This window comes from Daktulosphaira vitifoliae, unplaced genomic scaffold (genome assembly GCF_025091365.1).
Source record: "Daktulosphaira vitifoliae isolate Bord-2020 unplaced genomic scaffold, ASM2509136v1 Scaffold_3, whole genome shotgun sequence".
Classification (NCBI taxonomy): Eukaryota; Metazoa; Arthropoda; class Insecta; order Hemiptera; family Phylloxeridae; genus Daktulosphaira; species Daktulosphaira vitifoliae.
Window position 1 is genome coordinate 8,450,023 of NW_026099574.1, and position 13,959 is coordinate 8,463,981.

Sequence of the window (13,959 nt, forward strand, 5' to 3'; positions counted from 1 at the left end):
ATCGATTAATTATTATTGTTAACATTCAAATTATTAAGTTAAATTATTATTAAAATTAAATTAAAATATTATTCCATAAATTATATGTACAGAAAGTTTTTCCGATCTAATAGTTTTAACTTAAATTAAAAATTGGTGGTTTTTTCAATAATAAATAAATAATCATATAGTATTACAAATTAAAATTAAAAAGAAACAAAAATACTTTAAAATAAAATATCCCATGGTATGTTGTAATTTATATTAATATTAAAAATTTTCTTCGAATAAAGGCGAAAATTTGATGACTTTCTTGTATTACGTAACAAAATTAAAAAAAATTATATTATTTAAAAATATATATTTGCTTATTAGAACTATATTTACAATTTAGTTTAAGGTATATTTTGAATTGGAGAGTATATTTAAATTGTCGGTAAGAGGTTCTTCGTCGATGGGATTAGGACCGGGTCCTTGGTCAACTGTCTTGTTGCCTTGTACTGTTTGTAATCCAATTCTGATATTTTCAAGTGCTTCGCCTAATCCAATTTTAATTTCTTTGAATTCTTGAGTAACCAAAGACAGTCTTCCCAGTAGATAGTTAAGGTTGTCGTCTACCTCAGACATGCGACCTGCTATAGCCGATACCTTGTTATTAACTCCACCCACCGACTCCATGGTAGTATTAACAAATACATCTGTTTGTTGCTGAAGCGTGGCAAGTGTATCTGCCGAAGAGGTGAGCGTTTGATACATAATACCGATTTGTCTCCACACTTGACTAATTTCCGTCTCGATTTTCAAACTTAAGTTGGCCATACCTAATGATTGTGCTTCTAATATGGTTTTCACAGCGCTTTCTACGCTGTAGTTGATCGTTTCATTAATTTCTTTCGTTTTTGTATTAATTGCATCAGTCACCTCCAGTAAAATCTGATGAGTGCTATACTCGATTCTCCGTTTGGTGTCTTGTACATTGTCAGCCGTCTGTACCATCACACGTTCAACGTCAGATAGAACCTTTACCTCATTCGACATTAATCGGAAGCTGTTTTGGACATCATCTTGGAAAGCTTTGGAATAATCTGATGAACCATTTAATAAAATTGAGGCAGCTTCTCTTTTGCGTTCATTTTCTTCTAACTTATCTGCTATCAATTTGACGGATTCCATTAGTTCGTGTTTAGTTTGTTGTACCAACAATGACGTAGCATTTGATGATTCAAATTTTCTAGAAGAAGAATCTTCGGCCATCTTTTGCAAAAGTTCATAGAGAACTTCGTTGGTAATTTCAGATTTTGGAGATTGATCAATTGAATTAAGACGAGCTTCTAGTGAACTGATTTGAGACGATAATAATATCAATTTATTGTCTAAGGACTTTTGTATTTCCCCAGCATATTTTTGTTCGGCTTCTAAAAGTGTTTTTAACTCAGATGCGCCTGAAATAACGTGTTCATCTATGCTATTAAACAATACTTGTGTATTTGCTTTATTGATAGCCTGTAGAAGACAAAACATATTTTAAACATCATTTATTACTTGATAATACAGTTTATACGAAGTTTATTTAAGTTTCAAGGTGTTTTTAATAATATTTTAGATTGATCGAATGTTATAAATTGCTTTATAATACAAGAGTTTCAAAAAATTGTCTTGCTCTAAAAACTATTGATTCAAATATTATTGATGGAACTAATTAACTAATACACGGCAATATTCAACATAATTTATAAGTTATTATTATGAAATTCTTTAAATAATTCAGAATAAAAAATATGTACACAATCACGGTTTAAGTGCTTATGACGATTTAATTGGGTATAATTATTATTATGTATTAAAAACCGATTAGAAAAAAAATATTTTGTTTATTAGTTCATAAATACGTTCTGAAGTTATTTTTATTAAAAAAATCCAAAATACATTTATCAATGGTATTAAAAATAAAAATTTATATCATTTAATAGCTTATCGCCGACCTAAATATTAGATAATTTCCGGTTTACAAAGGACTTTTCGGATGGTTAATATTTCATTTTATAATATTATAACCTTATAACTGATTTCTAACGAGTAAATACTGTATAAAAAAAAATAGTTATTCAATTTATAGTAAAAAAAAATCACTATCTGGTCACTGTAATAAATTGAAAATGTGTTTGCATTAGTTTCAATTCTTCCTAATACCATCTTATTATATTATTTTTATCTCAAAGAGTAATTTTATGTAATATATTTATTGTCCAGTATCAATATTACCATGTCGTTACGTTAAAATGTTTTTTAAGAAAAGAATAACAATTAATATTTCATGAGTTGCATAAAAATATTGGGCGGAATACATGTGGGTTTTTTAGAGTTCGAAGAACTATATTGGAATTAAATATAAATGTTAAAAAAAAATACCCACACGCCATATTGTTCAAAATAAATCATTTAGAACATAACATTTTTTTAATGTAAAGCAAAGAAAGTAATCTTTTTTTAATCTAATCCTTCAGTAATAAAATAAACTGTTTAAGTGTACTACTTATTTACATCATCGACTGAGGCTTTTTTTAGTAACTCGATGCTAGGCACTAATCCATTAACTATAGCTTCCAATGTATTATCACTTGAATCTTGTTGTTTTTGGCGGGTTTCTATAGAAGCCAATACATTTTTTAGCTGTTCTCCTAGTTCTCGTTCACGATACTCGTGTCTCTCTAATTTAGCGACGTTGTCACGGAACATATGCACCAGAGTAAAAATTGCATTTCGAATGTCTTCATGGCTGAACAAAATTTAAGAAAAATACATCTAATATAACACTGTACTGTAATAATTACAGAATTTTATTGTTTATACCTAAAGTTAAATTATTATTTAACGTTTAAACTTCAAATTAAAAAGGATTCTAGTATCTATTGATAACATAGAATTTTATAAATAAATTTAAGGTATACACAATAATAATCATACATTGTAAGTTATATTTGTTTCTTTTCTTATTAATAACATTAAGAACAGAAGAAACACACAGGCTACTGGTACTCCTTTGATAATATACGATACATTTCAATTAAACCTATTTATATGAATTGTTTAACATGTCTTGTGGGTATAAATTATACAAAGGGTTATAATCAAAAAATATTTGGCAGTAAATAAAATGTATTACTTTATTTATATCGAAAGTCATATATTTTTTTATAAATTATGTAAAAATAAAATAATTTATTTAATAAACTTTAAAAATGTGTTAAGTATTTAAAAAAATGTATGTTCAAGTAAACGAGAAATTTTTATAATTACTATTAACCTTTGTTTTTAATAACTCGTTACTGCGTATTATTGCAAATAATTAACTAAAGATCTACTCACGTCACTTCTCGAGAAATGGGTGCCGTTGCCGGTTGAACTTCGACGGTCCAAAAAAGCAAGTAGGACAATATAATTAATTTTGGCCGCATTTTTTGACCGGTATGTAAAAATTGTCCACTTTTTTATGGGTCGCTTGGAACGTATAGCGAACGACTAACGTGATATATTCTATCAATCAAAAAGTAATGCAATATTCACAGCTTTACTCGAATCAATGTTATACTACCACTGATAATGCCCACGTTCCGTTCATATAAATTAAAACGGAAACATTGATAAATCGAAAGACTATCTGTGTAGAAGTATACAATGTCAATGAATCCAAAAAAAGATTAAATTATTTTTCAATTAAATACTAAATAATAATTACTGAAATTGTTTAAAGATAATGAAGTGCTACAAATAAAAATAATTATATTTTCAAAAAATTAGTTAATATCATTAAAAATACAAATATTATATGAATATTTGTTTCAATTTAACAAAAAATATTTTTATTTAAAGCAAATCTAATTTTGTGGGCTTTAGAAAGAAGCATTTTCAGAAGAAATGTAGTTGTATAATTTATTTAAATTATTCTAAATTCAAGGAGTATTAGAGAATAGTTTTGTTTTTAATTTCTTACAAATGTGTGTTTTTCATTTACATTCATTTTAAGTAACTGCATTGATTTTATTAACTAGATATATAAAGTGTTTTTTTAATTTATTAAATTATTTTTAATAGTTGCAAATTATTTGTAAATATAATTAAAAAATTACATATTTATAAATTTGATATATTTATTTTTACATTATTTTTTTAGTGTTGTAGTATAAGATATTTTATTAATATTCAATAAAATAACACATTTTTTTATTACTATAAGATTATAAGTTCGGTTTATTACGTACCCTACTACTGTTCTAGTCATTTATTATTCCAATAAACTAAGTTAATATCTATTTATCTTTAATTTACTAAATGCTTTATGACAATTGATTTCAAACACACATATGTTAATTATTGATAACTATGCTATTGAATCATTAACCCGTGGGTCATGAAACGCAGATGAAACGAATTAATCAATAAAACAAACTTTAAAATACTACTGTAATAACACCTGATTAAAATATTCAATGCGTTTTAGAAATAACTGATTTCCCTGTACGAAGTTCAAGGATTTCATTTTGTACTTTTCAATTTGTCTACTGCTACTGCATTACACAAAAATGATAACAATATTTACTAGTTAAATCATATTTGTATAAGTAGATGCTGCATATTTTTTAGCTTCGATGCGAAGCTGTTTAATAATAGTGTTGACTAAAACAATAATTTTTCAATGTTTCACATTTTTAAATATTTGAAAAATATAAACACTCTTTCTGGTTGAAATAATACACATCATGTTCTATAGTAATTAAACAATTTTTTTTGAACTGTATAATTTTTAATATTGGCATAAATACAGTTGTACATAGATTTTATTATTTTGAATATTGTACAACTGTACATTTGTAGCAACTTATACATTTTTTATAAACATATTTAGTAAATACCTAGTTTGTATTATGGACCAAGATGACACATGTTTAAATAAACCAAATTCTATAAAAAGTATTGAAGAATATTTAAATTGTGCCAAAAAAGTTTTTGAAAGACGTTTAGAAAACGAAAAAATGATTAGAACTAAGGCGGACGAGTTTATTTTACATAAAACTATTGGTTTAGGTGCGTTTGGTCGAGTGTTATTAGTCAATCACAATTCTGATCCAAATACTTTTTTAGCAATGAAAGTAAGTCGGGGAAATAGTTCATTGGTATATTTTTTATATTTAGAAAGAATTAGATACTAAATATGTTGTTTTGTATTTTTCAGAGTAAATAGTAATGTAAATAATTGTAAAAATTAAAAATATATCGTTTGTGACTCGTCGATATTTGAAAATTTGATTATGTTTAACATTATAATGAAATAATATCGTTCTTAATAGTCAGGGACACTCGGAGGGGTGGCAAGAGGTGCCATTGCATCCCTGGGATTTTTTATGTCAATATTAATGAAAAATATAGAATAATAACAACCAAATCTATTAATATGCAGTTAAGTATTTTTCAATGTAAATTAATTTCTGTGGCTAAAATTAATTACAGAATTTAAAAAATCAGAGTTTTTTTTTGGGGAGATAGATGGATTTGTATGTTTTGTCGACAGGGGATGTAAAATTGATTGTCTATTTATGTTTAAATTTATTCCAAAAGAATTAAATAATATTAGTAATAAATTTGCCAATTTTCTAGTATGGAAGTCGTTATTGTATAGAGATATAGATTAATATAGGACATAATTAGCAGGCTCATATTTAGTCATTTTTTCGGGGAGATGGATGAACCATTATTTTATATAATACAAATAGAATTTTAAAATACTATTTATATTTTAATAAAAGCTATAAAAAAAATTCACAATACATTTTTTTACTTATAATCCTTTTAAAAGTATTTTTAGCACAAAATCTGAGTTGCCTATAAATTTTGGGAGAGGTCTCACGCCTCTTTAGCTCCTTTTAAATACGTCCCTAGGATGTTGGGAATGGTTCCAATGATTTATACTGTTGTCAGTTATTTATGCAACCCTTGGGTTATTTTTCTGCGGGTGTCTCTGGTAATAATATTATTTAAATGTAATTCTACACTTATTGCTGAAATATAAATTTTTATTACTCGTGTATAGGTTATGAAAAAGGAACAGGTTTTACGTAAAAATAACGTACAGCATGTACTAAATGAAAAACGGTTTTTAGCTGCTATACGACATCCGTTTATTATGCATATGCTTTATTTTGCCAAAGACCATTGCAACTTATATTTTATTATGCCATTCGCGATCGGTGGAGATTTGTTCAGCTTATTACGAGAGAAAGGCTCATTGGGCGAATTTAATGCTAAGTTTTATTCAGGGCAGATGGTGTTGGCTTTGGAATATTTACACACGTTAGACATAATTTACAGGTACCATGAAGTGCTTGGCAATTATTTCAATGACACTATTATGCAATATAAATGTTAGAAATTGATGTTTACTATATTTTCTTTAACTCAATTGGCAACGTACAGAGATCTGAAACCAGAAAACATATTGATTGATGGTAACGGTTATATAAAACTGACAGATCTTGGATTTTGTAAGCGAGTTGTTAAACGGACTTATACGATGTGCGGAACACCACAGTATTTGGCACCAGAGGTTATCTTATTGAAAGGCTATGGCAAAGCGGTGGATTGGTGGTCGTTTGGAGTTATCACTTATGAAATGGTTACAGGAAGTCTACCGTTTGACGCGGATAGCGATCGAAGGATGTATAAAAAAATCATTGCTGGTTTTTACAAAATACCTAATAACATATCGCCTGATCTCACAGATTTGATACAAAACTTGTTACAAACGGATTTGACTAAGAGATACGGCAGTTTAAAAAACGGGACTGACGACATAAAGCAACACCGGTACATTGTTATTTCATAAATGAAATTTATCACTTGGAAAAGTTAAAATAAGAAATTTGAGAGAAAAACTGGCACATATAGGTATTTTTTAACGGAGGATTAGGCCCCCTAATTATCTTTTTATTTACTTTGAATACCTTTTCGTAATAAGAACTATTTCACATTAATATGGTCTATAATATTTTGGGTATTCAAATAAGATCTTGATAATTCATCAATAAATTAACTATAACGAACATTAGGAATGTTAGGAATGTTCCTAGTGTTATGATTTGATTATTTTGTACATTTGAAAGAAACTACTGAACAAAAAAGATTTATTCATTCGTGTATCATGAGATAAAAGTACTTAACTCATAAGCACTGTATAGATAAATAATGCAATAAATGTGTTTTAAAATATCAGTGTCCTGGAAAATTACCATTACTTGATTGCTTTATTACACTTTATGTACATTTTTCCAATATGTGTATTAATATAATATAATATAATTTTATTTTTAGTTGGTTTAGAACAATTGATTGGCTCATGCTGTTAAACCGTTCAATTAGAGCACCATGTGTGCCAAATTACAGTGGACCTTCAGATACAAGTAATTTTGAGAAATTTTCGGAGGAAAAAATTTTTGGAACCGTGTGCAATAATAAAGATCACGGAGAATTTTCAGATTTTTAGAGACAAATATTAAATATTTGTCATGTGTAACAAAATTACTTAATGAATTTTAAAATAATAATATCCTGAGATTTTATAGCAATTATTGGCAAAAAATTAGTATATCAGTTGACCTAAAATGTTTACTAACTTTAGTTTAGAAAAGGAATACTACTATCGAAATTCGTTATTACCTACTCTTTATTTTAACTATATTTATTTATAACTTCCTGAGATGAACATATTTGCTAAAAACGCAAACTCTTTAAAAAAATATAATAAATAAATGCAAACATGTAAATATAATAGACATACCATAGTGATTGCTCAATGGCGCCTTCCAGGCGCCTTAGTAATCCTGCTATTAATGTGTGTTTATTACTTTTTTTGTGTACCTACCATGTTTCAAAGTTGTGCGCATACACTGAGTGTACTTAACAGGTATACACATTTCTTTGGCGAAACAGAATAATTATAGATGTACCTAAATACCCTGCGTGTTATGTAATTTAGTGGTCAATAGTTGGAAATGGAAAGCTAAATCTCATTATGTTAAAACAGGTTAATGTTGTAAATGAAATTATTCAAACAATGATTTGGCTACTATCCTAAAATAGATATTTCTTTAATATCATAAAAAAAATTGTTGTTGTTATATTTTTTGTTTCCTCATATCTCTTAAAAATACAATCTATTATGTATCTTCGCACTCATGTTAAAAAGGAAAAATGTTTGGAATATGTAAATTATTAATGAATATTATTATTTATCATAGTCTATTATGTTATTAACTGTATTAAGGCTAAAATAATTAAAAGCCATTTTACCTAGCATATATTTAGTTTTTAAAATAAGTAGAATTAATTTATAACATTTTCGTTGTATTTTGAAATCATGAATTATTCCGAAAAAATGATTGGGGAATTATATCCTAATTCTTAACTAAATATATAAAATATATCAATTAGACAGTGTTAGCTTTTATTCCGATTTTGGTTTGATTTAGAGAAATAATAAAGATGAACGAAGTGGATAGTTTGTATCTCAAAAGTTACTTCAGTCGGTCAATTACCTTTTAAAAAAGAAAGTGATAGACCATTTACAACTTTTAGAACTATATTGAATATCTCATATTATATATATCATATAGAGAATATGCAAGAAATAAAATTTAGTTATATTTCTATTTTTTTTCTGATTAAATCAAAATTTTGATTCATAATTCTATTATCCAATAGAAATGTATACATACTTATATATCGACAATATGTTATTGATTTATTTTGGGAGTTAATAATGCAAATAAACATTTTTAATTATTTTAAAAATTAGTATTTTAAATGATAAAGTACTTTATAAAGCTATTTAAAATCATCTAAAAATGAGCATAATTGTTACTAAAATGTTTATTTAATGTAACATTTTATTGTTTTTTTTAACTACAATATTAAGGGTGACTTTTTAAATACTAGCTACTCAATTTCTCTTAAAATAACAATTTTTTTTTGGTATTTGGTAGTTATATATATATATTTATCTATTATAAAATATTTTTTATGTTCATCCTTATGTCTTATAAGAGTGTCAGCTTTATTTTTTTTAATGTTGGCATACATATTTAACTAGTTTATAAAATAGACAATGATGTAATTAATAAAATAAATCATCGGTAACGACTTTTGGACCAGTATTACAAAAGTGTCAACATTTTTATATCCAGGCGAGAGAAAGACTGAGACCGAAAAATGTTTAAATTTTTAATAACTACTGAAATACTAATCCAAAATTTGTTGTTAACCAGTCATTATCTTAATTATATAATATTATATTTTATGACTTTGTTAAAAGTGTACGTTAACTTTTAAAAATATATAGTTGACAACCTGATACTTGTTTCCTTATACTTACCAAAAGCCAAAAAAAAAAAAATCGTAAAAAAATTATTATTATAGAAAAATGAGTGACTAGTGTTAAAAAAATCACTCTGTATATAACTAGAATTATATGATTTAATTGATAATATTTCATGAGTTATAAAATTAAATTTTAAATTATTTCTGCATATCTATCCTACTAATTAAAGTGATTAAACGATTTCTTGTTTTTCTACAAGATTTGTGTCCACGCTTAAAATAAAATAAACATTTTCGTTCGTTATCAGAACTTAACTTTTAAAATCGTATAACGCGGTGAATAAAAAAAAAAAATTATTTTTCAAATATGAGAATTAACAATAGTATGAATTTATTATTTTAAGAGATAAATTATGATCATTAATTCTTTTATGTATTTAACAGGTAGCTCTTTCGTAATTAAGAAGATATATAGTTTGCAGTATTTTATTCGTATTATTACGTATATTGAGCAGGTCATTGATATTTTTATATTGTCTAAAGTATAACTAGTGTTTATGTTATTATTAGGTTTAACTGAGGTTACGCCCAGCGTAGGCGTAGGTACACACGAACCCCCGCTCGAATGTAGACTGGTTGACATTGAAAGACCTCATCGCTTAGCTCTTTCGCGTCCGTTTTAATATAAAAGAGTCGACAAAAATACAAGAAGTACAACTCACTGTCCATTCGTCAAAACGGCTTATTCTAACAAACCAAACACAATCGACAAAATGAAATACTCTAACGTAAGTGTATATATATATCTAATAAATTGTTCAGGTTGATTGATTTTTGAACCTTAGAATAATACAATTTGTCTTATAATTTTTAACTAAATTTTAATTTTTACAGGTTGTAGTAGCTATGTTCTTATTGAGCGCTGTAGCTTTATCAAGTTGCGCACCCAACGAAATTCTCGAAAATGATGGACAATATCACCCAGAACTTTGGGAAAAAGAAGGCAACGGAGATGATAACAGTGAATCTGTACCTGTCGTTCCACAAGTACAACAAGTACTCTCGCCATTGTTCCGTAGTGAATCTGGAGTACCTCATATTCCAGTTGTATCTCACCAAAATGTACATCAATCAGTGAAACCCGATAGTGTAGTTCAAGGACAATACTTGTACTCAGACCCTGAAGGTAGATCTTTCACCGTCAAATATATCGCTGGACCCACTTTATTGATGGCCAATTATTAATTAAAGTTCAAATATTAAAGTAGCAAATAACCATTGTAGTAATAATAAATCATGTTTTTTTTTATATGGACTAGCTTTTAATAAAACATTAAAACAAATCGACTGAAAAACAATGTGGCACTTTCGTTTTTTTAAAAACATTTTTTTTTATTTTCTAACTCTGAGTTGATCAGCTCTGGACAAGTGAGAAGCTGTAGCCATCAGGAGATCTGTTAAGTTTAAATTGTGCGGATGCATCACTCACAGTATATGATGTTGGTTGTACTGTTGAAACAGAGGCTGAATTCCATTGGATCTGTTTTGGTGTAGGGACAGAGTTCCACTGAATCTGTTTAGCTGTAGGAACTGAATTCCAATGGTTCCACTGATTCCATTGGTCATTTTTAGGCGTAGTCGAAATCGATTCCCATTGATTCCATTGACCTTCGTAAAGTCCAGAAGCCAATGCTCCATTCCACAAGCTACGGAATTGGTTACCATTATACTTAGGAATTGTATTCCATTGTAGTGAAGCAATAGGTTGACTCCTTTAAATTACAAATACACAAAAGATACAAAATTATTTCGAGTAAAAAGTCTTTATTTCTATATAAGAGCGTTAGAATTTTATTCAAGCGAAAAAATCTAAAAAATAATTAGCCACAACACTATTATAACTGAAAATTATTCTATTCATTTTCGCATTAATATCGCCTAACATAAATAAGTATTTGAATAGTTTAGTTAATTGTCTAAAAAAAAATAGTTTATTAGGTAAGACATCATCTAATCAGTTGCCTTTATAATAATTATAGTTTTATTTTTAATATAAAAATTAAATTTTAATATTTATTTTTAAATTAAGAATTATTTTTACCATTCGTCTTCCCATTGTGCTTTTGGCGTTGGAGTTGTGGGAGCGGTAGGAACGGTGGTTGGAGCAACAGGCAAATGATCGCCTGTAGCCTTGAACCCGTCTTTTCCGGCTGTGTAGGTGACAGTTCGCCTCTGTCCGCTAGGGTCTATATAGCTGTAAGATCCACGTCTGTTGCCTTCGGCATCTGATTCTTCCTTAAATTCACTGCCATCGGCTTGTGAATAAGCTGCACCAAATGCTCCGTCATTAGATTGGTATCTAGAATCGGTTAGAATTGCGGCATCTGGATGACTGGTGACCAACACTAAGGAACTTAACGACAGCAAGACACTTAATACCTTTTAACATAATGAGTATATTAAAATCATGAAATTATTCTTTGTGTGATTATTTAAAGTATACAAGCAAAATCTTTGTTTGCCTACTTATGTATAAATTGAAATAAATGAAAAATCATAAGATACAAATATTACTTTACGAAATGTAATTGAAATTCATGTTTTATTCGTTAAAAAAGTGTTATAAATGTACTTACAATGTTCACTTAATTAAAAATAATCGTCATTTTAAAATTTAAATTGATTGAACTTCTTAAATGTGCTTGGAGTATACATTCAGACTTTTAAATATTATTACATTTAAAAATTAAAAATTGTATTAAATTAAATGATAGTATGAATTTTTTACTTTAAAATTGTACATAAAAAAAAAACGATTCAAATTTAATTAAGTAATTTATTATTGTTTGATGAAAACACGATTTTCGTTCTTTAAATTGGATTTTAATGAATAATAAAAGTAGCTAATTGATTACGTTATAATTAGTATGTTAATATTTACAATAAGTATTTATAAAATATTAGATATATTGCTAGGTGTTTTTTTTTCGTAATCTTTAAATGCATATTAATTTTTTAATGTATTTGGTTGATGTCATAAAATCTGAATGAAATTCCAAATCCATTTTGTCATTAAAAAAACAAAATAGATTTAAATTTTAAACAAAATGACATTGGTAAACATGAACATTACTAAATATTTTTGTGTAAAACATGTAAGTAACAAAAACATATTAATATTCAGTGCAGCAATAGAGCTATCAAATTAATTTTTTAATAAAATATTTCATATAAACATATTAGTGGTCTTAATTTACTTGAAATTGAAATATCTGATTCTTAGGGCAATAAAACCGTCATAATTTGGTAATGATATAATTGAGTTTTAATAGATCAAGAAATTAAAATTAAAAAGAAGGCAAACATATATACTCTTTTTACATTAGCACTAAATATCCAAGGACAATCCCATACGCTAATTATTACTGACTTACCAGACACAAAAGAATTAGTAGTTGACACTTTTCGAAACACTTGTATCAAGAAGATATTAAATATAATTGCTTACACATTTTTTAAGCCAATATTTAGATTATTTTGCTTCTACTAGAACATTATTTACTTCTCTATGGTTAATATTCGCATATAATTAAATCATAACTTTAAAAAAAAGTAGTTTGTCACATTATTTTTTGAATATTAATTTTTTACAAACAAAAATTTCTATTTTATTCATTTATATTCTTCCAATACCTATATAATTATTTGAGTGAAAACAAATTAAACATGACATAAAATTACCATAAGTAATATTTATGGTAATTTAAAATGCAAAATGATTAGTTTTAATTAAATTATAACTAAATTTTTAGATAACTTTTATTAATATAAAGTTAAAAAAAATTAATGACACTCCAAATGAAAATATTTTTAAGTTTTATATTAAATGTAAAATTAACAGAATCTAAATCACATTAATACTATTAAGCTACCATTAAAAATCAATAAGAGTTCTTACGACAAATTGTTTCATGTTTTCTTCAATATACTTGTCTTGTATTGTTAAAATAACTATTGAAATTGAACTGCGTGGATTTTAACAGTGGTTGTCTTATTTATAAAATAAACCACCATGACCAATGTCCTGGTTACCTTGCAATGTGCACAAGGTTAGTGGATACGCCCTAAAATTCATTGAAATGTATTACCGCATAAGGGAAAGAATTTATGCAAAATTATTGATTGATCGAGATAATTCAATCTTTCAGGCAGCAGTTCAATTCGTAAGTTTAATTTCCTGGGTGAATTAAATATTTAGATTAAATTATTTCAAATCGAAAGTACATAGATTATATGTAACACAATACGTTGAGACTTCGAACTACATTGTATTTGAAGGACAATTAGAAGGAATTCTTTTCGTGTTAAGTTATAATTTATAATATTTTATTATAATATCATCAAAAATATTTATTTGTCATGTAAATTTACTTATAAGAGTTTATTTTACTTGAATAGATCTTCATAGAAGTGTTTTTAAATATTTATAAAGTAATAATGAATTTCGAGGCTGATGTGAAATGTTATATTTGTATTACATAAACCAAATAGTTAATTTTTATTTTATAAAAATATATTTTTTTAATTAATGGATTGAAAACTAAAACTGTCAGA

General features: G+C 26.8%; 3 protein-coding genes across 4 annotated transcripts; 1 reads left to right on the top strand and 2 right to left on the bottom strand.

Moving 5' to 3' along the window:
* Nucleotides 1-320: 320 nt before the first annotated feature.
* LOC126902520 (uncharacterized) lies at nucleotides 321-3,583 on the bottom strand. Its single transcript, XM_050679890.1, has 3 exons — nucleotides 3,346-3,583; nucleotides 2,521-2,755; nucleotides 321-1,482 (listed from the first exon to the last, which is right to left on the bottom strand). The coding sequence occupies exons 1-3, from the start codon at nucleotides 3,432-3,434 to the stop codon at nucleotides 370-372; spliced, it is 1,437 nt and encodes a 478-aa protein (XP_050535847.1). The 5' UTR covers nucleotides 3,435-3,583; the 3' UTR covers nucleotides 321-369.
* Nucleotides 3,584-4,901: 1,318 nt separating this feature from the next.
* Nucleotides 4,902-7,638, top strand: LOC126902019 (cAMP-dependent protein kinase catalytic subunit alpha-like). The gene is made up of 4 exons (XM_050679042.1): nucleotides 4,902-5,126; nucleotides 6,065-6,342; nucleotides 6,448-6,837; nucleotides 7,342-7,638. Exons 1-4 carry the CDS (start codon nucleotides 4,902-4,904, stop codon nucleotides 7,511-7,513), a joined length of 1,065 nt encoding a protein of 354 aa, XP_050534999.1. The 3' UTR covers nucleotides 7,514-7,638.
* Nucleotides 7,639-10,240: 2,602 nt separating this feature from the next.
* Nucleotides 10,241-13,468, bottom strand: LOC126902535 (uncharacterized). 2 transcript variants are annotated; one of them, XM_050679915.1, is made up of 3 exons: nucleotides 13,304-13,468; nucleotides 11,447-11,784; nucleotides 10,241-11,117 (listed from the first exon to the last, which is right to left on the bottom strand). In XM_050679915.1, the coding sequence occupies exons 1-3, from the start codon at nucleotides 13,316-13,318 to the stop codon at nucleotides 10,760-10,762; spliced, it is 711 nt and encodes a 236-aa protein (XP_050535872.1). In that variant the 5' UTR covers nucleotides 13,319-13,468; the 3' UTR covers nucleotides 10,241-10,759. The 2 variants fall into 2 exon arrangements, with proteins under 2 accessions (XP_050535872.1, XP_050535873.1); XM_050679916.1 differs by lacking the exon at nucleotides 13,304-13,468 and adding an exon at nucleotides 13,278-13,296.
* Nucleotides 13,469-13,959: the final 491 nt, after the last annotated feature.

Excerpts from the sequence above, each read along its gene's own strand:
- LOC126902019 (XM_050679042.1), top strand. The coding sequence starts at position 4,902 with ATGGACCAAGATGACACATGTTTAAATAAACCAAATTCTATAAAAAGT. Across the intron at positions 5,127-6,064 it reads ATACTTTTTTAGCAATGAAA|GTTATGAAAAAGGAACAGGT; the intron begins GTAAGTCGGGGA and ends ACTCGTGTATAG. Across the intron at positions 6,838-7,341 it reads GACGACATAAAGCAACACCG|TTGGTTTAGAACAATTGATT; the intron begins GTACATTGTTAT and ends TTTTATTTTTAG.
- LOC126902520 (XM_050679890.1), bottom strand. The coding sequence starts at position 3,434 with ATGCGGCCAAAATTAATTATATTGTCCTACTTGCTTTTTTGGACCGTC. Across the intron at positions 2,756-3,345 it reads CCCATTTCTCGAGAAGTGAC|CCATGAAGACATTCGAAATG; the intron begins GTGAGTAGATCT and ends AATTTTGTTCAG. Across the intron at positions 1,483-2,520 it reads AAAAAGCCTCAGTCGATGAT|GCTATCAATAAAGCAAATAC; the intron begins GTAAATAAGTAG and ends TGTCTTCTACAG.
- LOC126902535 (XM_050679915.1), bottom strand. Across the intron at positions 11,118-11,446 it reads GCACAATGGGAAGACGAATG|GAGTCAACCTATTGCTTCAC; the intron begins GTAAAAATAATT and ends TGTAATTTAAAG.